Raw genomic sequence first — 26256 nt, forward strand, 5'->3', positions numbered from 1 at the left:
AAAACTGGAGGACTCATACTTCCCAATTTCAAAACAAATCCCTCTGCCCCAGTGGTTTTTTTTCCTTAATTTCCCTCAGTTTAAGTCTTGACATGTCTCTCTCAAAGATCTGTGCAGAGACTCACATTAACTTATAAAACAGTCTACCTCATTCTAGAAAACAAACTGAGTATGCTTAAGTCTGCCTTTACAATAAAAGGTATGTCCTGGGGCATCTGGATGGCTCAGTTCATTGAGTGTCTTGACTCTTGGTTTCGTCTCAGGTCATGATCTCAGGTTTGTGGGATCGAGCCCCAGGTCAGGCTATGCTCTCAGCACGGAGTCTGCTTATCGCTCTCCCTCTGCTTCTCCCCCTGCTCACACACCCTCTCTCTCTCTCTCAAGTAAATGAATAAATAAAATCTTTAAAAAAAGGGGCGCCTGGGTGGCTCAGTGGGTTAAAGCCTCTGCCTTCGGCTCAGGTCATGGTCCTAGGGTCCTGGGATCGAGCCCCACATCGGGCTCTCTGCTCAGCAGGGAACCTGCTTCCTCTTCTCTCTCTCGCTCTCTGCCTACCTGTGATCTCTATCTGTCAAACAAATAAATAAAAAAAAAAAACTTAAAAAAAAAAAAAAAAGTCCTGGGGCGCCTGGGTGGCTCAGTGGGTTTAAAGCCTCTGCCTTCAGCTCAGGTGATGGTCCCAGTATTCTGGGATGGAGCCCCCAAGCGGGTTCTCTGTTCAGTGGGAAGCCTGCCTCTGCCTGCCTCTCTGCCTACGTGTGATCTCTGTCTGTCAAATAAATAAATAAAACCTTAAAAAAAAATAAGTCCTAATAAACTAACATGAACTTTCATAAAAAAGAAATCTTGTAAGAATGAAATGTAAACTAAAAATTGTAACAATGTCATTCTCTCCAGAAAGAAAACTCACAAAATGATGGAACATAGTTTAAGAAATTTTCACTAAACCCAGAAAAAAAAGATATGAGAAAAATTATGAGAGAAGAGCCAAAAGTCTGAAGGCCTATCAATGCATAACAAAACAAGTTTCTGCATGAGAGCAAAGAACTAAGTAAAAGTAAAGCAATAACCTTTTCTGAGCTTAAAAGAAAAAAAAAAAAAATCAAAACATTTCAATTTGATAATGGAGAGTATCTATGATATTCCCAGGTAAAAGTAATGACATCTGAGTGTCACCTACTTAAAATCTGACAGAATTTTAAATTTTAACACCAAAAATAAGAACCCAAAGGGTGAGCAGGCTGACACTGACACATATACAAAGTCAGGTCATCCTCAGTGACAAAACTGAGAATACATTAGATCCTCTCTAAAATAGAGAATGAAAATGGGGCACTTGGGTAGCTTAGTCGTTAAGTGTCTGCCTTCAGCTCAGGTCACGATCTCAGGGTCCTGGGATTGAGCCCCGCATTGGGCTCCCTGCTCAGTGGGGAGTTTGCCTCTTCCTCTGCCCCTGGCCCCAGTTGTGCTCTTTCTCTCTCAAATAAATAAAATCTTAAAAAAAAAATGTATTCAGGGTACCTGGTGGCTCAGTTGTTAAGTGTCCGCCTTTGGCTCAGGACGGAGCCCCCATCAGGCTCCCTGCTCAGCAGGAGGCCTGCTTCTCCCTCTCCCACTCCCCCCGTTTGTGTTCCCTCTCTCACTGTCTCTGTCAAATAAATAAATAAAATCTTAAAGAAAAAAAAAAAGTATTCAAATACTTGTAAATTTAAAAAATTTGCCTATCACATTTAAAAGTACTTAGCCTCAATCCTTAAACAAATCTGAAAAATAATACTTTAAAAAAAAGATTTTATTTATTTGAGAGAGAGAGGTGGGGAAAGAGGCAGAGGGAGAGGGAGAAACAGACTCTCTACTGAGCAGGGAGCCTAATGAGGGGCTTGATCCCAGGACCCTGGGATCATAACCTGAGCTGAAGGCAGACGCTTAAATGACTGTGATACCCAGGCACCTCCATAAAAATAATTCTAAAGGTAAAAAGGATTATAAGAAATGGGAAAACTTATTTACTAAGGTAAAATTGTTACAACATTTCTTTTTTCTTTCCTTTTTTTTTTTTTTTTTAAAGATTTTACTTGTTATGGGTTTATGAGCATTGGGGAGGGTATATGCTATGGTGAGCGCTGTGAAGTGTGCAAGCCTGACAATTCACAGACCTGTACCTCTGGGGCTAATAATACATTCTGTTAATAAAAAATGAAAATTAAAAAAAAATTTTTAAAGATTTTATTTGTTAGAGAGATAGAGAAAGAGAAACAAGCAGGGAGCAGCAGGCAGAGGGAGAAACGGGCTCCCCACTAAGCAGGGAGTCCAAGGGAGGCCTCAGTCCCAGGACCCAAGGATCATGACCTGAGCCGAAGGCAGATGCTTAACGAACTGAGCCACCTAAGCATCCCTGTTCCATTTCTAAAACAAGTTGGAAATATGCACGGAGAGCCTCAGAAAATGTTTGTCCTGTTTACCTTAAGAGCTCTACTTTTAAAAAGCCACTGTAAGAAAATAATCTAAAGTTCATTAAGTATTTGTGTATCATTGCATTACTTATACTTTACAGACTAGTATCAATTTACATGTTAACAAGAATGAAATGACTAAAAAGCTGTACATATTCATGATACTAAATTGCCATTGAAGTTTATATTTATATGAAATTTCTAATTACAAGAAGAAATTTTATCTGGTAATGAAAATTGATAAAAACAGGATAGAAAACTGTGTACATAGTATGATTTCAACTATATAACTAAAAGAATATTTACAGAGGAAAAAAAGAACCAGAAGGAAGTAGCAACAATAATTATCTGTAATTTGTAGAAGAATAATTTCCATTTCCATATTTTCTTCTCTTTCCAATTTCCTAAAACAAATGTATATTGAGATATATATATATATATATATATATATTTTTTTTTTTTTTTTTTTAAAGAGAAGTATACGCAGGGGTTGGTGGGAAGGGCAGAAGGAGGGGGAGAAAGAGCTCAGGCAGGCTCCACACCCAGCATGTAGCACAAGTGGGGTTCAATCTCATGACCCCTAAGATCACTGACCTGAGCCAAAATCGAGAGTCAGACGTTTAACCAAGTGAGCCACCTAGATGCTCCAATTTTATTATTAATATGGTCAGAAAAAAACTTTCCTTACACTGAATTCTCATGTTAGCTTATATTTTTATCATTCAGTCAGAGGCTTCTTGCAATTTTTGAACCAAGTGTACCTTAATACAATACAATACAATACAGATTTCCAAGATTTTCTCAGCACTATCCCAAGTATTTTATTTTATTTTTTTAAAGATTTTATTTGTTTATTTGAGAGAGAGGGAGAGAACATGAGCAGGGGGAAAGGCAGAGGAAGGAGCAGATTCCTGTCGAGCAGGGAGCCGGACACAGGCTCTATCCCAGAACCCTGGGATCACGACCTAAGCTGAAGGCAGACACTTAACCAACTGAGCCACCCAGGCACCCCTCAAATATTTTAAATATTATCATCTTCGGTTCTTCTCACACAGAAAATAAAGGTATCTCTCACATCTACTACTGAGCCATTGCTAAATAGTAAGCTATTTGTATATCTAAATGTGACAGTATAACAGTAACACATGTACATGAAATTACTTGAATCTTACATTATACAGAACAATTACTCAACATACCTATGAAGGATATTCATAACTTTCCAATCACCAGAAACACCACTACTCGTCCGAATCTTCTGAGCAATGTTGGAAACAGCTGCAAGAATTGCTGCACCATCATTTCTCTGGAGTGCAGAACTGCCTAAAACCACCATTGGTTTTTTAGCTTCATGTAACACCTATTTAAAAATATAACTTCAATTAAAAATTTTTTAAAATTTCCATCTACAATATGTTGTCCCAAGTTTTAGTTTTAAGAGTCAACATATAGACATATATACAACCAGATTTAACTTAAACACCTCGCCAATGCTACTATGAAATGGCTAAATGAGTTATCAGATAAAATAGATTTTCTAAAAGTAAGTACTGGGAATGAAAGCCTTTCCCAAATATCCTTTGGTCAGAATGATTATGGGTATGTTCCAGAGAAACTGGGCAATGTCCCCACAGAGATTGAGTTAGTACTTTCTAACAGAAAAAGCCACATTCGACTATCATGTCTATAGTCTCTATCTACTCACCATGCTGTAGACAAGGAGGAACAGGTAGGGAAAGCAATTAGCACTAGCATTATAACAGAGAATACCCAAAACTTGAAGGGCTCTGCTTTAAATCACAGTAACTTCTGAATGCCAAAACCGGAGGTGAGTGCATCCCAAAATCAAAGGCAACTACATATTTAGTGGAGGTTGGAAAAATTAAAAGTAAAGAGGAATTCTTTACTTCGATAAAGAATTTTTTACTTCAATATTCCTCGATAAATAACTGGCCCAAATCAAAGAATCCACCTGAGAGTTATGCCTACACACTACAGAGGAGAGTAAACATCCTCCTAGGGAATTTCCCAAGAAAATGTGAAGAGTTCAGAAAAATGGTTTTCTTTCTTTCTTTATAAAACATTTTATTTATTTATTTGACAGAGAGACAGAGAGATAGAGAGAGAGCACAAGCAGGGGGAAAGGCAGAGGGAGAGGGAGAAGCAGGCGCTCGACTGAGCAGAGAGCCCCACGTAGGGCTCAATCCCAGGACTCTGGGATCATGACCAGGGCCAAAGGCTTAACCAACATGGCCACCTAGGCGCCCCTTGTTAGGAATTCTTAATGAAGAGACCACCACTTACTAACTGAAAATACATTTAGGGGTGCCTGGGTGGCTCAGTGGGTTAAAGCGCCTGCCTGGGACTCAGGTCATGACCCCAGAGTCCTGGGATCGAACCCTATATCGGGCTCTCTGCCCAGCAGGGACCTGCTTTCACCTCTCTTCTCTCTGCCTGCCTCTCTGCCTACTTGTGATCTCTGCCTGTCAAATAAATAAATAAAATCTTAATAAAAAAAAAAGAAAAGAAGAAGGAAAAAAAAGAAAGAAAATACATTTAAATCTAGTATAGAAAAAAACTCCCGAAAAACACCAATCATTTTCTAGGGCATGCACGGAGATGGGAATTAGAAAAGAAGAATACTTTTCATTAAGTTTTTTTTTTTCTATTTTTGATCACTGCAATGAAAATGTTTTTCCTATTCCAAACAAAGGAACTGGGCTTAGCTATTTTGTACCACATGATTACACCTAAGGTCTCACCAACTTGGAACCATAAGGAGGAACTCACTCAAACACACGGGAGCAAAGACACTGAAGGAGTAAAGCAGTAAGGAATATCCTTCCTAGATGACATCCTTGGACATTTATCAAACCACCTACCCTCCAAAACTGTTACGTGAAGAATAGAAACCTCTTACATTTTTAAAATAATCAGCATTCCGCCACATAGGCACAAAATACTGAAATAAAATGAACCTTGAATTTTCACAGTGAAAGGTGCACCATGACCCATAAAAAGTGACAGAACCACCACCATTAAGACATACCCTGAAGTTATTAAATTTCAAAGATAAAGAATAAGTATATTCTATTCTAGTATAAAGGTTCAAAAAAGTATCTAGATAGTAAAAAAAAAAAAATCAGTACAGGGTTGGGAGAAAATATGACTGACATCAGGCTTCTCCACAGTAACAAAAAGCAGTGTCTACGAAGTTCAGAGAGGAAAAAAGTGTGACTCCATAACTTTGTATTCTGCCAAGGCTCTCTTCAGGAATAAAACAAACATTCTCAAGCAAGCAAGAAATTAAGGAACAGTGTACTTATGAGCCCCTTTGGAAAAGTAAATAAAAACCTATAAATACCAGACAGTAACAAAGTGAATGTAAATAAAGTACTCGGTAATGAAAATGTCATTAAAAGGACTGGTGAAATTTGAAGAATAACTCTTGTAGTACAGAAAGATTTCCTTTAACTTCAGATTCCTTCAGTTTCACTTCAGCTTGGAGGGGCTTGAACTCACGACCCTGAAATCATGACCTGAGCTAAGATTAAGAATCGGACACTTAAGGGACTGAGCCACCCAGGCACCCCTTATATCAATTTCTTTTCTGATAATTTCAAGTAAAATTAATTCTGGTACATAAAAATAGCACATATAATAAGATCTCATTTTTGTCTGCCTATCTATTCATCCATCTTGCTCTATATATGAAGAGAGAAATGACTATGGTGTTTCATCAATATTTATTTGGGGGTGCCTGGGTGGTTCAGTGGGTTAAGCCTCTGCCTTCAGCTCGTCATGATCCCAGGATCCTGGGATTGAGCCCCTGCACTGAGGTCTGTGCTCTGCAGGGCGTCTGCTTCTCCCTCTGTCTGCATGCCCCTCCCCCTGCTTGTGCGCATACTCTGTCAAATAAATAGAATCTTTTTTTTTTTTTTTAAAGATTTTATTTATTTATTTGACAGATAGAGATCACAAGTAGGCAGAGAGGCAGGCAGAGAGAGGAGGAAGCAGGCTCCCACTGAGCAGAGAGCCCGATGCGGGGGCTCGATCCCAGAACCCTGAGATCATGACCTGAGCTGAAGGCAGAGGCTTAACCCACTGAGCCACCCAGGCGCCCCATAAATAGAATCTTTAATAAAGTAAAAAATAAATTCTTGTTTGGGTTGGTGGAACCTGAGCTAATGTTCTACTTTTTCCCATTTTTCTTTTATTTATGTATTTGAGAGAGAGAGAGATTAAGAGAATGAGTGGGAGGATGAGCCGAGGGAGAAGCAGAGTCCCCGCTGAGCAGGGAGCCCAACACAGGACTCGATCCAGGACCCCGAAATCATGACCTGAGCTGAAGGCAGATGGTCAACCAACTGAGTCATCCAGGCACCCCCCCCCATTTTTCTTCTCTAAAGTGGTATAATTTTTAACAGTAATCACGTATTATTATGACAAAAACAATAACTCTTAAAAATAGTAATACTTAGGGGTGCCTGGGTAGCTCAGTGGGTTAAGCCTCTGCCTTCAGCTCAGGTCATGATCTCAGGGTTCTGGGATCGAGTCCTACATCGGGCTCTCTGCGTGGCAGGGAGCCTGCTTCCTCCTCCTCTCCTCCTCTCTCTCTGCCTACTTGTGATCTTTCTCTGTCAAATAAATAAATGAAATCTTAAAAAAAAAAAAATTAAAAAAATAATAATACTTAAAAATCAACAAAAGTGGATACATATAACTTGAGAGCACCTGGCTGAATGGATGGCTACCGAAAGCAATGTCTTGAAGAACTTTGGGAGAATCTCCCAGATGGTCGTATCTATAAGTGAGATCCACTGGGCTGCCAATAAGGGCCACTTTTAAGTCATTGTGAAGCCAGCTGAAATAAAAACAACAAAGATTTTAGAGTTAAATTACTAAATTAGCATAGCCACCAGTCTTAACAATGTAACCTAGAGGCTACATCTATTTATGTTACAAATGTTTTTTTTGTTTTGTTTTTTAAGATTTCATTTATTTATTTGACAGAGAGAGAAATCACAAGCAGGCAGAGAGGCAAGCAGAGAGAGAGAGGGGGGAAGCAGGCTCCCTGCTGAGCAGAGAGCCCGATGTGGGACTCGATCCCAGGACTCTGGGATCATGACCTGAGCCGAAGGCAGCGGCTTAATCCACTGAGCCACCCAGGCGCCCCTATGTTACAAATGTTAAAGCACAAAGCAGTCACAGAACATTTGGCCTTCACATACATAATTTATTGTGTACCTTTCAAAATAACACTGTTGTAAAAATGCACACCAAGGTAAGTCAGTGAATTAATTTGCTGTGTATAAGAATGCCAAAACTAAGCAAGCTACAAAAACTTAATTTTAGAATAAATGATGTGTAATTTTTATTTTATCATATTTACATAGCAGAGTCAATTATCTCCTAATTATCCATTAAGGTGATTTAAATATAGTTAATGAAAATAAACTACATCATTCAAATTTATTCCCTTTGCCAGGGAAATAAGGATCCAGCTCTTCTAAAACTAGATACAAACATGGTGACCATATATTCTATTTGAGACAGTGCTGGTTTTCATCTGCCTCCTGCGGCATTAACAATTCCCCCCTCACTCTCAACACTGTCATAGTATAGATAATAAATTATACCAGCCTATTCATATGTGTCTAAGATATGAAATGATGTAGGTATTCTACATCTGCCCCTACTCTTCAAAGAAATGTTAAAAAAGAAAACTGAGGAGTAATGACACTAACTGCAGTATATGACTTGAGACTGAATCCTGAGCAGGAAAAAAAGTTCTAGACAAAATTATGGAAAAACTGGTGCATCCTGAGTTACTTCAAAATAAGAGGACGAAGTATTAAGATCAGCAGCGGGGGAGGGAGGGAATGGACCTGCTAGACACTGCACTCCAATGATCTTCTGGAGTCTCATTCCCACTAACACTATTAAGAATTAGCTATTTTTCAGACTTAAATTATTATATAAACATTTTTAAAACCTTGAATATTACTACTAACCTCTTTCGAATTCTAGCATTAAACAGTGGTGCCTCAAAACGTGGATTTGTACCAACCAGAAGGACAAGATCTGCCTCTTCCACACCAGCAATTGTAGTATTAAGAAGATAGTTGGAACGCAAATCTGTGCTAGAAATACAAAATTAAAAATGCAGGTTTACTTCAAAACTAATACATAATGAAAATCCAGGCAATATTTTCATGTCAGCAAGCCCATGGTATTCCCAGACAAAAAAATTCCTATGAAGTATTTCTAAATTACATCAAAGTTTCAGATATATTTTTTTGGTAAGATTTATTTATGTGAGAGAGGGAGAGAGAAACCATGTGCATGTGAGCAGGGGGAAGGGCAAGGGAGAGTGAGACAAGTACATTCCCTGCTAAGTGGGGAAGCCTACTCAGGGCTCAATCCCAGGACCCTGAGATCATGACCTGAGCCGAAATCAAGAGCTGGATGCTTAACCAATGGAGCGACCCAGGCACCATTCAGATACTTATTGATAACTGGGATTCTCCAATAGTTCCTGGGTTGACTTTGGTCTCTGTGTGAAAAGAAACTGGTGGGTATGATAGAAAATCCAAGCTGTCAGTCATCACTTATTGATGCCACAGACGTACTTATTTATTTAAATTTTTAAAAATTAAAAAAAAAAAAAAAAAGATTTTATTTATTTGACAGAGATCACAAGTAGGCAAAGAGGCAGGCAGAGAGAGAGGGAGGAGGAAGCAGGTTTCCTGCTGAGTGGACAGCCTGATGTGGGGCTCGATCCCAGGACCCTGGGATTATGACCTGAGCCGAAGGCAGAGGCTTTAACCCACTGAGCCACCCAGGCGCCCCCTATTTACTTATTTATTTAAGTAAACTCTACCACCAATGTGGGATCGAATTTATGACCCCGAGATTAAGAGTCACCCACTCGACCGATTGAGCCGGCCAGGAGCACCAGATGTAAGGGTTTATACACAACTTTATAACCACAACAAAGCAGGCCTAGATGCTGGCTTCGTAGTTCTCACCCAGCTCCTGCAGTGGGGAAGACCTCTTCCGTGCACAGGGTGTCAGAGTCCACCCTATTAAGCAAATCTTTGAGAGCTACCAGGGCTTCAGCATCCACCAAGCCACCTGCAATTGCTGCCACATCATTGCCTTGAAAACTCTGCAACTGGAAATGCATAAAAAGGGTATCACCAAAAACCTCTATTCAGCAAAGACCACTACTCAGAAAACAACAGTCATTTTAAAGTATTAAAAAAGCAACAAACTTTAGACTAGAAAGGCTTATACCAACTATTAATCTAGAAGTGACAAACAAAGGTGTCTGTGAGGCCCAATAATAATACCAGGCTTGGAGGGTATAATAATACCGCCAGCGTGGAAGGAAGGTATTTGTTTTAAATTAGAAACAAAGGGGGCTCATGATGAGGTTTGGAGGATGAAGACTGAATTATAGTTAAATTTGACTTCTTCCAAAGTAACTACTACTCCCTCAAGCCCTTTGTGTACATTTCTCTGACTAGAAAGCCACTCCCCCCATCTTTGCTCTGGCAAGTCTGCATTCATTCTTAGACTTTGCCTAATTGACCTTATATAGGAAGGCATCCTTGATATGCTAGCCTGGTTGGGCACCCCTCCCGTGTGCTCTCTCGTATACCATTTCCTGCACAACTACCTGAGCACATGACACCTGACTGACTACAGGTCTTTCCCTACTACAAGACTGTGGGAAGTAGGGACCATGTGTTAGCGGTCTCTACAACCCTACCTCCAGCGTGACCATCTAGCATACAGTTCTTAATGTATGTTTGTTAAATGAAAGGCAATCATGACAAGAAAAAACGAAGAGACACACATTCCCCACTTTGCTACAAAGATGTTCCTTGAAAATCACAAATACTATTTATTCTATACTTCAATTTTTTACCATTCCAGCTACACGAGAGAGTGCATCCTCCCAGGAGGTATAGGTTAAAAGCCCCTTTTCATTTCTGACCATCGGCTCCGTAAGTCTTTGACGTTTTAGCCCATCATAGGCAAATCTAAATAACAGAAATTACACCATTTGTGGAATCCTGCTGAAGAGGCAACTAGTTTTCAAGTTTAAAATCTAAAAAAATGCTATTTAAACACTGTACCAGTTATAGTGTCAAACAGACTGATGAACACTTGGATACAAATAATTACTCCCGGTTTTTGGAAGATGAATAAATATTTTATGCACATCATCCAAAACTAAAACATCATCTAAAGAGTTTGAGTTCTTGTAAATTGTTTTCAGCTAACTGAAATTACAACACAAAAAAATCTGATAGCTGAAGAAGCAAAGTCATTTTTATTTATAAAACCTGAATACTTTTAGGTATTTTATCAAAATTATGATGTACAAGCTCTAACTTACATGTAGCTTTTCTCTAATGAACAAACTAGAATAGATTAAGTACCTTGATCCACTTCAAAATTGCAGGATGGATATTTGTCAGTTAATAATGAAAGCCAGCGATATACCTAGACTACTGTTAATTTTCTCCAATTCTCTGTATTAACAGTCTAGATTTTCAATAGTCTATATTTATTAACTAATTTGCAAGTATAAAAACTATTTTAAAATTAAAATTACCATAAAATATACTTCAACTCAAGTGCAAAAGTTAAGGAAAACAATGTCGCATGTACCTGGTTTTATCAGAGATCCACTCTTCATTGATGTCCTCGTGCATCCTTGGCAAAATCCTCATCACCTCTCCTGTTCTTGTGCTTACCACAATATTACTTCCAACTGCATCCATGACATCAATGGATTCCGTCTTTCTGAGAAAATAAGCACATGTATTTACTATGCTGATTTTGGCAATAAGGACAAAGTTTCTGCTATCTGATATATCCAAAACAAAAAATTTTACAATGACTTGCCTTTCTGAATTTCTAAAAATAATGGCACCCAGAGAAATTGCAATAAAATAAAAATACCCTCATATCTGACTACTTCACACAAATTCCTACTGTAAAAATAAAGCTTGAGGGATACCTAGGCGTCTGACTGTTGATTTCGACTCAGGTCATGATCTCAAGGTAGCGAGATCAAGCCCTGTGTGGCATGCAGAGTCTGCTCTCCCTCTGCTCCTCCCCGCAACTGCACACGCATGAACTTGCAAGCTCTCTCCATAAATAAAATCTTAAAAAATAAATAAAGCTTTAGAGACTGTTAACTAATATAAAAGCCAATGGTAAGGGTTCTAAGTGGCCAAATCTGGGAAATATGATTATCAAAATAAATAGCAAGAAGGTAAGATTTCTGGTTATGGCTGATTAAAAAAGCCTGACAAATCCTCCCCCAAAAAAGCAAAAATAAAGCTGGACAAAATTAGCAAAGATAACCACTTTGGAAATCTAACAAAAAGGGACACACCATCACAAGAAGCTTTTATGCAGGGAAAAACTACTGAACTTCAAGTAAAAAGGCTGGAAATAAGTGGTGATGTGAATTGGGACCTATTCTCATCCCCTTCCCCACCACCTTGAACAGGTTCTGCCAGGCTGAGGTAAGCTGTGGAGATGGAAGCTTCTCCGCCTGCATTATGGGAGTCTCAGAAGAAAAACAGAGAAATCTCTACTGATGTCATCTCAGCTATGTACTGTGCCTTATCCCCCAAATCCTTTTTATACATAAATATATGGTTTAAAACCTAGAACTGTAAAAAACTCCCATATATTCTAGTGGAAGTTTAAAAATGGGAGGGCAATTTAATGATATGTTTCTAGAACCTTAAAAATACACTTGGGGCACCTGGGTGGCTCAGTGGGTTAAAGCCTCTGAGCCTCAGCTCAGGTCATGGTCCCAGGGTCCTGGGATCGAGCCCCACATCGGGCTCTCTGCTCAGCGGGGAGCCTGATTCCTCCTCTCTCTCTGCCTGCCTCTCTGCCTACTTGTGATCTCTCTCTCTGTGTCAAATAAATAAATAAAATCTTTAAAAAAAAAAAAAAACCCTCAAACTTATTACAACTACCTACTCCATTTCCCGGTTTAGTAAGAAGAATCAGATATACAAGAAAAAAAATTCATTTGTAACAATTTTTAAAAAATATTTTATTATTAATTCACTTGAGAGACAGAAAGAGAGAGAGAAAGTATATAAGCTGGGGGGAGAGGGAGAGAATCTGAAGTGGACTCTTGTGCTGAGCACAGAGCTGTATGTGGGGCTTGATTTCATGACTCAGATCATGACCTGAGCCAAAACCAAGAGTTAGATGCTTAAGTGACTGAGCTACTCAGGCATCCCAATAACAATTTATATCATAGGTTTACAACTATACAGAAACAAACTAAATGCCTGATAATAGGAACTAACAAAATAAAGTATGATATATCCACATGGTTGAAAACAATAAACAATGAGAAGAGACTATAAATCTTAAAAAATCAAGACCATTTTACTCTTTGGAAATACAAGTGACTAAAATAATTATATGGTTAAGTACTTTGGAATTAATTTCCAAGAAAATTGTAATTAATTTGCACAGGTTCATCCTATCCTTTAATCTATCTTCTTACTTTCCAGGAAGAGGATTTAACTTAAAGCAAATACCTAAAAACTTAGCAGACCAAAACAATTAGAATACAGCAAGAACACGAATCTTCAATTTTTTTCAATAGCAGTCAACTAAAGGACAGAAAACAAACTGTCAAAAAACACAACAATGAATACCTTGTTTCCCAAGGGCGGGCAGTAAAAGCATAGGGCTTAGAGGTCAGGGCACCTACTGGGCAGATATCAATGATATTTCCAGAAAGCTCAGACATGAACATCTTTTCAACATATGTGCCAACTTGCATATCATTTCCTCTGCCTGTTGTTCCCAAATCATCTACTCCTGCAATTTCACTTGCAAACCTGCAAGATAAAAATGTACTGCCAAATGATCAAATCCAGCAAAATTATCTCCTTTCCTAACTATGCTCACAAAGAAATAATGATTTTCAAAACACTAAAAAGACATGAATATATTTTCAATGGTGAGCATAGTCCTTAAATAAAAATAGTTCAATAAATGTTTGCTTGTAAGTTAATTGCAATGTAACACACATACAGAAAATGGCACAAATCATGTGTAGCTCAATAAGTTATCACAGAGTTAATGCTTATAGATTTTGATTTGTAAATTCAGTGGAAGCTGATATTCACTGAAAGTGAAAAATTTCATTTTATTGGTTTGTGCAGACAACGATAAAAACATCCCTTTCCACATGAAAAAGTGCTCCATATCACTCGGCATCAGGGAAATACAAATCAAAACCACAATGAGATATCACCTCACACCAGTCAGAATGGCTAAAATCAACAAGTCAGGAAATGACAGATGCTGGCGAGGATGCAGAGAAAGGAGAACCCTCCTACACTGTTGGTGGGAATGCAAGCTGGTGCAACCACTCTGGAAAACAGCATGGAGGTTCCTCAAAATGTTGAAAACAGAACTACCCTATGACCCAGCAATTGCACTACTGGGTATTTACCCTAAAGATACAAACGTAGTGATCCAAAGGGGCACGTGCACCCGAATGTTTATAGCAGCAATGTCCACAATAGTCAAACTATGGAAAGAACCTAGATGTCCATCAACAGATGAATGGATCAAGAAGATGTGGTATATATACATAATGGAATACTATGCAGCCATCAAAAGAAACAAAATCTTGCCATTTGCGACAACATGATGGAACTAGAGCGTATCATGCTTAGCGAAATAAGTCAAGCGGAGAAAGACAACTATCCTATGATCTCCCTGATATGAGGAAGTGGTGATGCAACATGGGGGCTTAAGTGGGTAGGAGAAGAATCCATGAAACAAGATGGGATAGGGAGGGAGACAAACCATAAGTGACTCTTCATCTCACGAAACAAACTGTGGGTTGCTGGCGGAGGGGGGTTGGGAGAAGGGGGGTAGGGTTATGGACATTGGGGAGGGTATGTGCTTTTGGGTAAATTGGAAGGGGAGGCGAACCATGAGAGACTATGGACTCTGAAAAACAATCTGAGGGGTTTGAAGTGGCGGGGGGGTGGGAGGTTGGGGTACCAGGTGGTGGGTATTATAGAGGGCACGGCTTGCATGGAGCACTGGGTGTGGTGAAAAAATAATGAATACTGTTTTTCTGAAAATAAATAAATTGGGGGAAAAAAAAAATCCCTTTCCTATAACGAAATAAAAGTTGCCCTTTCTTCCATTGTTGTTATTCCACCAAATTTGTGAGTATTAGGTAAGTATGTGAATGATTTTCCAGAAGAGAGGAGGAAAAACATTACCTGATGCAGCGAGTACACTGTATACATCTAGTCATGATGGTCTTTACCAATGGCCCAATGTTCTTGTCCTCCACAGCCCGTTTCCCTTCTAAAAATCGGCTCCTATCACTTCCGAACATCATGGACTGGTCCTTAAGTAGATTAGGAGAGTTAATTTAATGCTGCTAGTAAAATTAAACTTGAAGCAGCCAAAAACAATGTATGAAGTTAGACTACATACCTGCAGATCACATTCACCTCCCTGGTCACAAATAGGACAGTCCAGTGGGTGATTTGCTAGCAAGAACTCCATCACACCTTCTCTGTATGGATAATTTTAATATATAAAATGATTTAAATTTTTGGCACTCAAAATGGTTTGGATATAGGCTATCTAGATAACCTCCAGAGATGCATCCTTTCACAGAGCATTAATTTTACACTTATCAGAAATGCCAATGCAACCATCGTTCTAGTATTAGACACATGATCTAAAAAAATGTTTATAGAAATCTAGGAATAAAATATCATTATAGAATCTAGAAAATTGTAACTTTTAACAATACAAAATTACCAAAAATTGCTAAATGATCTTCAGAAAACATTCACATTAATTCAAAACAAAAACACACAAATGCACAGCAAAAAACAAGTAACAGTGCCTGTACAGTATAGTAATATGTTACTGAAATAATCTCAGTTCAGTAAGCCCCAGATTCACTATTCATCACAAGTTACTGAAGAAGAGCTTTTAGTGCTAATTCCATTCTAGGCTCAAAACCATAAATACCTGACTTCACCTCCTCAATGTGTACTTACTTCCACTGCTCCCCTGAGCTGAAACATGCCAACTTTTTCAGAGCTTGCTACTGAGTTCCTCATCTAGGAGAGGTCTAAATACTGAAATGAGCAATTTTCTGCTCTAAGAAAAGTTACTATGCTAAGTAGCACTAAAGTACCTGGCTTTCTTTGATTTCTCTGAGTTTGTCAGGATATTCCAACCTTTCATTACTGGCATGGCACAAGCAGCTACAACCTGCAATTTCAAGGAAAAATCTTTCAGTTCCTGTATTTATAAGCAACCCAACATATGAAAAGATCAAGTCATCCACCTAAAGAGAAACAAAGTACAGTATTTTTTAAGACATAATTTTCCAGTTTTCATATTCACAATATAACCTGACTCTTTCTCTTAGAAAAAAATAAGATATCATACTTCTAAATTCTATTCTCATAGTTAAAGCAACTTTAGACTCTGAAACAGAACATCAAATAACTCTGTCTTGATTAGCACGTACTACTGAATTAAAACTATATGAGACAAAATGAAATTGAACTGAAAGTGAACCTCTTCATTACAATCCTTCTCTAGTGAAAATGGAACAGCAGAAGAGCTTTCAACATGATGCTTGGCAATTCCACATCCTGTGTGTCTTATCACGTGGAAATACTGGCAGGTGTAAGAAGTCACCTTTAATTTCCAAATCTATTACATTTATATAGTGCTTGCATTTATAAAGCACTTTCTTCAATGCTTTTCCAGTTTTGAAATGAACAGACTTAACTGCACACAAAAAGATAAATTTCTAGAAACAATTAAACAGGGCTAGGTTTCTCCACTACAGTAATGATTCTAAATAAAGTTTGCTGCAAGATTTAAAGTTTTCTACCTTCTACAGCATGGTGTGGAATTTTAGGTATCAAGTACCTTAGGAGCTTTCTCAATTTCAACCAGGCACATCCTACAGTTTCCAGCAACAGACAATCTTTCATGATAACAGAACCGAGGGATCTGCATGCCAACCTTCTCACAAGCCTAGAAGACAAAGTAAACATTTTTTTGCATTAGGATAACCTAACCTCATCCCTTTCTTGCCTAAAACACAGAAGAAAAAAGTCATCCCCACCTACCTTATTACACCTATCTATAAATATCTATACCTTTATTCATTCTTACTCCAATCCTGAACAGATTTCCCTCCTTCTTTGTTCTTGATTACCCTTCCTTGTTCTTGATTACTGCCCCTATCTACTCTTAAGCTGCTTCTTTAAGAATCCTCAGCATACCTATATCTTATGTGGAAGAAACGAAATGAACCAACCTCTCAGACTGTGCTGAAGGTTTGACTCCCCCTTTCCATTCTGAACTGCTGTCTACAAAGACACTCCTTCAAACTCTGTCCCAGTGGTTTCATACTGGGATTTCTTCTTTGCTTGGGTCTCCCCCTTTGGATTAGACTTCAACTCACACTGTCTAGTTGGCTATGATCTGCTTCTATATTGGCTCCATATTCCTTACCTAAGACTCATACTCCCACTGTCATTGACACTCTCCTCAGTTCCCATTTACCTACTAAGGGGGATTAGCCCAGCTCTCCTAGTTATCACTCTTTCCTCTTGAGGCCTACAAACCTATTCAAATTTCCCCTGGAGTTAGCTCTTCCATCTTTAGCCCTTACCTTAAAGCAGTTTCCTCAAATGCCAATGTTTCAACTACTTAGCAAAAATGTACTGAGTTTTCCTTTGTGCTAGATACAGAGGATATAGGAAGTAACAAGCAAGATCTGGTCCCAACCTTTATATGAGCCCACATTCCAGATGATGATTCTATCTAAACCCTCATGTGTAGCCCTAGCAGTCTACCACTCCTCTAAGCTTTAGACTTAAATAGGCATACACACGTGTATGCTCTATAGACAGCCAAAATTCAGCCTATTTCTGTCTCCTATGATACATCCCCCAAATAAGCTAACAAAGCCAGAAACTACAAAGATGCCCCTGCTCTTCACTGTTCCCAAAGGCCTGTATCTTACTCTCCCTGCATCTATCCTCTTACTTTCATTCCCATTGCTACTATCTATTTTAGGCCTTTCATTTTCTGCTCTACTAATGCAACATACTTCTCCTTTGTCTCTCACACTAGTCCTGTTATTCTCCAAACCAAGATCCTCTATAGTCACGGTCACACTGTCTAACTGCCATGAAAACGGCTGACAGGTCAAACTCTAAGCTCTGCAGCATGACACATATCTTCTTTCATGACTGGACCTCTCTATCAGAGTAATATGAGATCCTGTTATCTTCTACATATACCTTATGTCCCAATAATACCAACCATTTGAAGCTTTTGTCCAAATATAAACACTTACTTAGCCTTTAAAATCTCCTGAGATTTTAAAGTATCAGGGGTATATCTCAGGGGTATCACCTGAGATACCCCTAACATCTCTTTCTATCACCTCCTGTACCTGGCAAAAATACTCTCCACCGCATGTCTGTGCTTGGCAGATAGACTAGAAATGACTGCTAACATGAATGAAGAGCATTTTAGCTTTTGATAACTCGCAGATGGAATGAAGCATCATTTCTCCATGACCAACTCTGTTAGTTCTGAAGTTATCTGGAAAAATTACATATTCCAAGCATAAATTCAAGAACAGACTACCTTCCATTTACCTGCTTTGTAGGACACATTCCTGGAAATAATACTAAAAATTGATAAGTTACACGAAGTGAAAAGCATCAAGCAGGTTCACAACAAAGAATACCTTTTTCCCAAACTTACCCATATTAATTTATAATTTATATTTGGTAACTTCAAATTTCTAGTAGGTATTTACTTGGAAAACAGAAGTAAAACAATTTACTACCATACTCACTAAGAAAGTCAGAAACAGATAAATGATAGCTCACTTTGAAATGCCAAGATTTTAAATCCAATTTATTTTCATATAATTTTACTATCTATAGTTCTTTTATGAGCATTTATCAAGGAACCTTAAAATTTTTAGATGTAGATAAACGGTATAAAGGAAGCAAATTGATAGTCCTTAAAAACCAGAACATATGCAAAAATAAAGAATTAGAACATATGCCTACTTGGAGGACGGTAGTTCCTGGTTCCACCATGACAGATTGACCATCAACAAATACTTCAATTAAGTTGCTTGCTGCTGTGGCAGTTGTTCGAACTGACCATGAAAAATATTGAGATGAGAAATAAATTAACAGAGTTAAATTTATTATAGCAAAGGATAGTGGATTAACTCTAACCTACAAGCTTAAATATTTTCCTCATTTTATACTATTCCCCTCTACTTCTCTAGATGCAAACCTATGAAATAAAGAATTAGACAAAAGCTTTTCCAATCCTGAATACCAGCTAGAATATGGCTATCCACTTTTAGTGGTAGTTTAACTTCAAACTTAATACCACTAAAAATATGTTCATGGAAATACTATTTTTCAAAAGCAGCATAACTGCTTTTTCCATTCTGGCACTGATAAGCAGTTCCTACTACTTTTTATTTCATGACATCTTCTATAAACTATTTAGTTGTATTTTAAAAATTACTCTAGGGGTGCCTGGGTGGCTTAGTCAGTTAAGTGGCCTACTCTTGGTTTTAGCTCAGGTCATGATCTCAGGATTGTGAGATCAACCCCTGTGTCAGGCTTCCTGCTCAGTGGGGAGTCTGCTTCAAATTCTTTCCCTTTGCCCCTCACCCTGCTTGTGTGCTCTTTCTCTCTAAAATATATAAATAAATCTTAAAATTATTTTATTCGACTAGGATCATTTGTTTCTATTTTACTTAAAACAAATTACAGTTTAGGGTCATTCAAGAAACATTCCATAAACCAATGAATTTACAGAGATAAAAGGCTAGTACCCACAAGTGCAAAAAAAAAAAAAATACTCACCACATCCTTTGGAAGACTTATTAGAAAGGCCTACTAAGGCCCTTCTTAGAGGTATCCTTAACATATTGCTAAGAATAAAACAAAGAAGAGTTATATTATCATAGGAAAAAATAAAACCCTAATTACAAACTTTTTGGTAATAGTTCATAGGTTTTAAACACTTCACAAACATTATTACATTGAACATTCATGAGCCCTGATTTTTCCCCTCAAATTCTAGAGATGAGAATACCCAGTCTCAGGAGATAACTGAGTACAATCAATTGCCCAAGTACAATCCCAAAGAGCTAAGAAGGAGTGGCTAGTGTAAAAATCTATGTAAAGGGCAGTTTTGTGTTGTTTTTAACTATCAACAGATGATCAAATATAAAATACTATGGAGTAAAATAAGCTCAAATAACAACAGTGAACTTAGCATTAATACTATGTAAAATGACGTCTACCTTCCTGCCTTCGTTTCCTGCCAATACTCACTCTAACATTCTATGTGCTATGCAGTGATTTACTAAATGCTCCTGAGATTCTGAGCTGGCTCACAAGTTCAAGCCTTTTAAGCATCTGGAGTGCCATTTTCTGTGCTTAGTACATTTATCTTGCGGATTTGCAATTATATGTCTGTTCTACCCTCACCGAATTATGAACTGCTTAAATTTTTCCATCTTTAGGGCCTATTTACAAGGCTGGTACATAGTAAGCTCTAAAACAGTGGTTTTCGACCAGGGACAGTTTTGCTTCCCATGGAACGTGTCAACATTTGGACACTGTTGTCACAACTGAGGGAAAGCTACTGGCCTCTACTCGGTAGAGGCCAGGGTTCTGTTAAACATCCTACAATGCACAAGGCAGTCTCCTATAATAAACATTTGCTAAATTACTAAAAGAAATGGCAGTGAATTACATAAATAACACCAATTAAAGATATACACAAGCAAAGAGAAAAGCTATCTGAACTTTTAGAGTTTTTATCCATTCACTTAGTCATGAGATCTAAGCACTGAGCTTTTTGTCTATTTACTCAATCAAATGGACTAAGCATCTGAATTATAATTTTTCACTTAGAAAGTCTAAAAAAAGGAAATTATGAGATCAGAATGTATCAACATAATGACTTTCAAAGGCAGAAAGTGGAAGACAGTCCATACACCTAAGATTTAAGTATGAAGTTTCAGTTACCTATTACAGAAGAGGTATAACAGAAAATGTCATTAAATCAGACTTTAGTTAATTCATAACATTCATTAATTCAGAACTTGTGATTCTAAATTTGCAGACATGAAGTCTATTACCCACAAGTGAGTGATTTTTGGTAAATCGAGTTTCTGCTTCTCTATCTATTGATAAGGAAGAAAAGAATACTTCCTAGGCTATGCATTATTAGTAGTAGTTCAATAAATGTCAATTAAATCTAAATTCAGTTCAGACAATACTAGCCACTGAAGAGCAGTTTCAAAATCCTCTTCCTTTGTACTCCCTCTGTACCATCAGCACACACTGTGTATACAGCTTTAGTATTCCACCTACTAAATTACAAGTTGGTCGTCAATTTTAGTACCTACTGAAGTGTAAGCTCCTTGAAGAAAAATGGTGTAATTTGGTCATTTCCCTTTTCTGAAGACCTAGCCCTTGAAAAAAAATAACCACCAAACAATCTTATCACCAAGTTCCAAAATGAGTAGCATCTGTCTTACTAAATTCTATTGATGATATAAAGGTAAATCTGACTTTGCTGAATCAGTGCAATGACAGACTGAAAATCAACAATCAATATTTCATACAACAATGTAAACACTTACTATTATTTTGTCTCCAATACAATCTAAAAGTATTGTCCACGTTAGCTAGGAAATCAACCAGAACTAGGCTGTCTCTTGAAAATCCAGCATCAAAGGGAAGAGGGCATAGCTGAGCTCCAACAGAAGACAGCTATACAAAATTTCGGTCTGTACTTTACACATACTTATCTATCACACAGGGATGGAAATAGTCATCTTCAAATGGGAAAATGTTAATGACCAAACATTTCTAAAACTAGAATGGACACTTTTTAGTATGAGAACAGTACTATTCCACATTCCCCACCGTACATCCTGCATCCATGCGCTTCTCTCCCTCCAAGGTATACCACTCTACCGTATGCTACCATCGTCTATCCTGGACTATTACAACAGCCCACCTACAGGTCTCCCAGCTTCTACACTGTCCCCACAGCTTCTCCCCTCTCCCCACAGGCTGTGGCCTCAGACCGAAATGCTTTTCCTTCAGATCTTTCTGACTTCTTGCCCTTGAAATTTGGGCTTAACAGACATTCCTCAGGGAGGCTTTCCTTGATCAGCCTATCTTAAAATTTCCTAACTACTCCCCAGTCATATCACCCATTTTATTCTTCTTCGTAGCCTCATTTCTCGTTTATAATAGACATTCAATAACTATTTGCTAAATGAATTCGATCTCAAATCTCTGGCCCAAACTTCCACTTCCCTGGAATTAAAAAGGGCAGGTGCTCTGACAGCCCTGTAACACCCTGCTTAACGATGCACATGCAATTCGGTGGAAAAAAGGACACTCTCCAAGGAAACAAACTGGGTGTTTATTCATCAGGAACAGTTCAAGCTACATTTGCAATGTCCTCAAATCGTTCTGGAGCAGAGCTGTGTCCGATCTACGGATCCCATCTAATGGATCCCCATTAGATCCCAACATAGCTAAACAACGTAGCTATGTCATTAGCAGTGCGACCTTGGGCAAACTTTTTAAACATCATTTTCTTCAGTTTCCCCACCAGGGAAAAGAATAAAAAATACTGCCCAATGCACTCAATGAAAAAACAAAACAACAACAACAGAGAGGTGTGGGTGGTTGCTAAGGCAATAGGGGCCAAACAGTGTACTGTACCAAGGACATCCTAACTTGGGGGGGGGGGGAAATGCTCAGTCTTTAGGCCTAAGTCACTTGACATACGTCCTCTCCCAGGGAACAAAACGGCCTCCGCTCTACAAAGGGGAATGTCCTGCATTTCCCCTGCAGAATGAAGGTCACCCACAAGCCTGCCACCGGTCCAGCGCTCCCAGGGCCTCCAGGTTGTCCACCTGATTTCCGCTCCCAAAAACCGGAGACCACGGCCAACAGCCCTCACCTGCCGGCCCTAGGGGCTTCCGGGAGAGGCGGGGTGGGACGTGATGTCCAGTCAAGGACAAGAGTAGAATAAGTCACCTGGGCCAAAAGTCTCGTCAAGAAATCAACTCCTATGGCAAGAGGAATGTCAGTCTTCTCACGCTATTCACTGCCTCACCTTCTCCTCGGAGCCGCCGAAGCCGCTCCACAGAATTGTCTGTACCGCAACAGCCCCCTCAAAGGCCAGATTGCTTATTCAATATGGCGGCCTCGGCTCAGCTCGCCCGCCGGGCCTGGAGAACGGGAAGCCAGGAGGGACTAGAAACCCCGGATTCGACAATTTCCGTTCAGCAAGAGTTCGGCAATTTCCGTCGCCCGCACAGGGGGCGGGGCGGAGGGCGAGCCGCCTAGAGCGAGCGGGGGCGGAGGGCGGGGAGACAGTTTGGAACCGCAGTTCCGCCGGAAGTAGCTACGCGCCGGAGGCCGAGCGTCTTCGGTCATCTCCGGCGCTCCGAGGGGCGGTTCCTGTAGTGTTCCGGAGCCGTGGAGGTACTAATTTAAGAAATACCCCTTTTATTAGTTTATTTGCATACACAAAGAGGCCCGCAGATAATCGGTGGGCCGTTCATTTCGGAGCCCCCGAATTTTTTCGTGGAGGAATGAGACTCTTAACGTACTTTGACCTTTAACCTTCGACCCGGTGCGGCAGAGGGAAACGCCTCCGTCTCTATATAAGGCTTTTTCCGGCCTTTTGCGGCCCTTTTTTTTTTTCTTCCTCTTAGCGTTAGTCCGCGGCTCCCTCCTCTTCTCTTTTCTTTCGTTGCCGCCCGGTTCCTAGGACCAGCCGACGCCATGGGTTTTGGAGACCTGAAAAGCCCCGCCGGCCTCCAGGTGCTCAACGACTACCTAGCGGACAAGAGCTACATCGAGGGGTGAGGACGGGCCCGGGATGGGGTCGGGCCACGTGGCGCGGCCTCTGCCGCCGCTGGGGGGTTGCGAGCGGCGAGGAGTTAAACGTGCTTGCTTTCCCCGGACTTGATGCCCCCAGGTTATCCCGCGAGCACTCGGTTTGTGGAAGCAAGCCTGTAGGTCTTCGTGAGATGCTGCAAACTTTGAGGTCCACGAAGTGGCGGGGATTCCCAGGGTGGGGCGGAACACCAAATGCATGGCCCCTGATCTTGAGCTTATTAAAAAAAAAAAAAAAAAAGTACAGCAGCTTAGGCTTCCCAGTACCAAATGGGCCATCTCGCAGTAACTAGTTGGACAGAGGTGCCGTTCGTCATTTATTTGCTGGTGTTGGTGGATGTCCTCTTAAAGGCGTGTGCAATTTTGGTCTCCTCGGCAGGTATGTGCCGTCACAAGCAGACGTGGCAGTATTCGAAGCAGTCTCCGGCCCCCCGCCTGCCGACTTGTATCATGCCCTCCGTTGGTATAATCACATCAAGTCTTACGAGAAGGAAAAGGCCAGGTAAAATCACCTTTGTCTTTATCTGGAGACGAGAACGTTTTCTCAGCTTAAACGCAGGGTTTTCACATGACAGCATTGGACCCAGGCTGCGTTAGTTTTGTTTGGGATATTGGGAGCTTAATTATCCTTGTGACTTGAGAAGGCCGAGAGACTGAAGTCCTCCATTTTTTCACAGAACAGGTAGCACATGGACAGCAGCAGTTCAACTTTTCCCCACAGTGCCCTGACAGTGTGCCTGGACCCTGACCTGGGGGGCCCACCTCTGGGGTGAGAGGGTGGCTCTTTCACTCAGTCCTTGGCCATTCTTCTGAAACTGCCAGCAAGGGTGGAAGTTTGGGGAAGTGGACTCCCGTTCACTAAGAATGGAACTGAGCATACTTAATGAAATCTCAAAAAGAAATACTCATACAGAAAGCGTAAATCATAGTGAGTATCCAATGTAACGTCTCACGTGCTCCTAATGCTTGTTGGGTGAGGAGTTAAACGTGGAGAAATATTTGCCTGGGAGTGTTTAAGGTTAAATTCTTGTCACAAAAGGGATCTGTTGGTAAAGAGTGATGGAAACACATTCTCATGTGCTGTTCGAAAAAGAGCATACTGACCTAGTGGTGGTTGAACTTAAATTTTTTTTTTCAAGCCTTCCAGGAGTGAAGAAAGCTTTGGGCAAGTATGGCCCTGCCAATGTGGAAGACACCACAGGAAGTGGAGCTACAGATAGTAAAGATGATGATGACATTGATCTCTTTGGATCTGATGATGAGGAGGTATGGCTCAAATTAATATGTGTATCAGCTTAATTATAGGCTCTGTGGTGAAATTGCCTGGATTTGAATTCTGGTTTCACCACTTTATTACCTGACTTTTTAAGTTCTCACCGGTTACGTGATGAATAAAATCAAATCACCATCTTTCGGCTGAGCCCCTGATGGATTTGCTTTTTTCTGATGAAACTGGTCTTTGTTGTGATGGTTCCATTAGTTATAAGCTGAGACACCACCAACTTTGTGAAACGTACTTAATTTTTCTTTATAGGAAAGCGAGGAAGCAAAGAGGCTAAGAGAGGAACGCCTTGCACAGTATGAGTCAAAGAAAGCCAAAAGTAGGTCATTTTATAATTTGTGCTACTTTATTTCATAATAATGTGATTGATCTTTTCTGAAGTTTGATTTCTAAAGTAATTGCCTCTGCATTTGTTGACGAGGTCCGTATTTAAAAACCGTATGGGTGGTTCTTCGTAAAACTTCCACAGCTACTGGTCTGCAGCTGTTCTCCCGGTAGCAGTTGTGGCATTCCTCTGTGGGACAGAAACTGTTAAACAATTAAAACACCTCTTTCTTAGCACAACAGAAAGTGGGCATGTGAGTAACAAACACAAGATGTATCCTGTAGTTCTGTTTGGCTGAGGAGATGATCCGTTAGGAAACAGATGAAGATTTTACAGGTTTTAGCAGTGTCTGAATAATGCTGGCTGTTCTTTCCTTAGAACCTGCGCTTGTTGCCAAGTCTTCCATACTACTAGATGTGAAACCCTGGGACGATGAGACGGATATGGCAAAACTAGAGGAGTGCGTCCGAAGCATTCAGGCAGATGGCTTGGTCTGGGGCTCTTGTGAGTTCAATTTTTGCTTTTTGAAAGTGGCATCTGAAAGTTGCAGAGTTAACAATGTTTATCAATCAATAGGACTGTGCTAACTAAGACTTTTCTTGTTCTTTTCAGCTAAACTAGTTCCAGTGGGATATGGAATTAAAAAACTTCAAATACAGTGTGTAGTGGAAGATGATAAAGTTGGAACAGATATGCTGGAGGAACGGATCACTGCGTTTGAGGACTATGTGCAGTCCATGGACGTGGCTGCTTTTAATAAGATCTAAAAACTACATCTTAGATCATTGCCCTTAAATAAAAGCTTAAAAGACAACTGTTGGCTCTAGACTCTTACATAGGGTGGTTTCCATATTGAGGGAAGAAATTCAGTGGACAGTACAATCCATAAAAATAAATTTGGGTGTCAGCATTGTTAGATATTTATCCCAACAGAGGGAAAATATTTATCACAAATAACTGAATACAGGTAGGTGTTGAGTAGATTTTATAAACAGATTCATGGAAATAGACTCAGTATAGTTTCTGTACCCAATGCACAAGGATACATAACATTTGTACCACAGCATTTCAAGTTTCGTATTTGTTTTTTTTGTTTGTTTGTTTGTTTTGTTTTGTTTTTAAGATTTTTCTTGA

The 26256-nt window shown here is 39.6% G+C and overlaps 2 protein-coding genes and 2 non-coding genes across 7 annotated transcripts in view; 3 read left to right on the forward strand and 1 right to left on the reverse strand.

Annotated features, from left to right (window-relative positions):
- NDUFS1 (NADH:ubiquinone oxidoreductase core subunit S1) overlaps positions 1 to 22840 on the reverse strand; it is a 31919-nt gene extending 9079 nt beyond the window's left edge. Inside the window, exons 1-14 of one of the 4 annotated variants that reach the window (XM_044241407.1) lie at positions 22728 to 22840; positions 19439 to 19506; positions 18620 to 18711; positions 16449 to 16556; positions 15700 to 15776; positions 14982 to 15063; positions 14762 to 14892; positions 13169 to 13354; positions 11139 to 11273; positions 10390 to 10504; positions 9485 to 9630; positions 8468 to 8596; positions 7188 to 7317; positions 3653 to 3813 (exon numbers count right to left, since the gene is read on the reverse strand). In XM_044241407.1, coding sequence (XP_044097342.1) covers positions 3653 to 3813; positions 7188 to 7317; positions 8468 to 8596; positions 9485 to 9630; positions 10390 to 10504; positions 11139 to 11273; positions 13169 to 13354; positions 14762 to 14892; positions 14982 to 15063; positions 15700 to 15776; positions 16449 to 16556; positions 18620 to 18711; positions 19439 to 19502 — 1556 coding nt within the window. In that variant the 5' untranslated portion in view covers positions 19503 to 19506; positions 22728 to 22840. Of the gene's footprint in view, positions 1 to 3652; positions 3814 to 7187; positions 7318 to 8467; positions 8597 to 9484; positions 9631 to 10389; positions 10505 to 11138; positions 11274 to 13168; positions 13355 to 14761; positions 14893 to 14981; positions 15064 to 15699; positions 15777 to 16448; positions 16557 to 18619; positions 18712 to 19438; positions 19507 to 20994; positions 21061 to 22571; positions 22591 to 22648; positions 22701 to 22727 lie in introns of those variants that run through there. The other 3 variants (XM_044241410.1, XM_044241409.1, XM_044241408.1) reach the window with 3 other exon arrangements.
- Positions 22841 to 23303: 463 nt separating this feature from the next.
- EEF1B2 (eukaryotic translation elongation factor 1 beta 2) lies at positions 23304 to 25936 on the forward strand. The gene is made up of 6 exons (XM_044241417.1): positions 23304 to 23481; positions 23895 to 24017; positions 24655 to 24781; positions 25050 to 25116; positions 25501 to 25626; positions 25735 to 25936. The coding sequence occupies exons 1-6, from the start codon at positions 23402 to 23404 to the stop codon at positions 25887 to 25889; spliced, it is 678 nt and encodes a 225-aa protein (XP_044097352.1). The 5' UTR covers positions 23304 to 23401; the 3' UTR covers positions 25890 to 25936.
- LOC122903887 lies at positions 24892 to 24970 on the forward strand. The gene has a single exon (XR_006384089.1). It is a non-coding gene; the product is annotated as a small nucleolar RNA SNORD51 (small nucleolar RNA).
- LOC122903890 lies at positions 25259 to 25392 on the forward strand. The gene has a single exon (XR_006384092.1). It is a non-coding gene; the product is annotated as a small nucleolar RNA SNORA41 (small nucleolar RNA).
- Positions 25937 to 26256: the final 320 nt, after the last annotated feature.

Source organism: Neovison vison, chromosome 3 (assembly GCF_020171115.1).
Source record: "Neovison vison isolate M4711 chromosome 3, ASM_NN_V1, whole genome shotgun sequence".
Lineage (NCBI taxonomy): Eukaryota > Metazoa > Chordata > Mammalia > Carnivora > Mustelidae > Neogale > Neogale vison.

Coding starts and splice junctions, on each gene's coding strand:
- EEF1B2 (XM_044241417.1), top strand. CDS start 23,402: ATGGGTTTTGGAGACCTGAAAAGCCCCGCCGGCCTCCAGGTGCTCAAC. Junction 24,782..25,049: donor TTGGATCTGATGATGAGGAG/GTATGGCTCAAA, acceptor TTTTCTTTATAG/GAAAGCGAGGAAGCAAAGAG. Junction 25,117..25,500: donor TGAGTCAAAGAAAGCCAAAA/GTAGGTCATTTT, acceptor TTCTTTCCTTAG/AACCTGCGCTTGTTGCCAAG.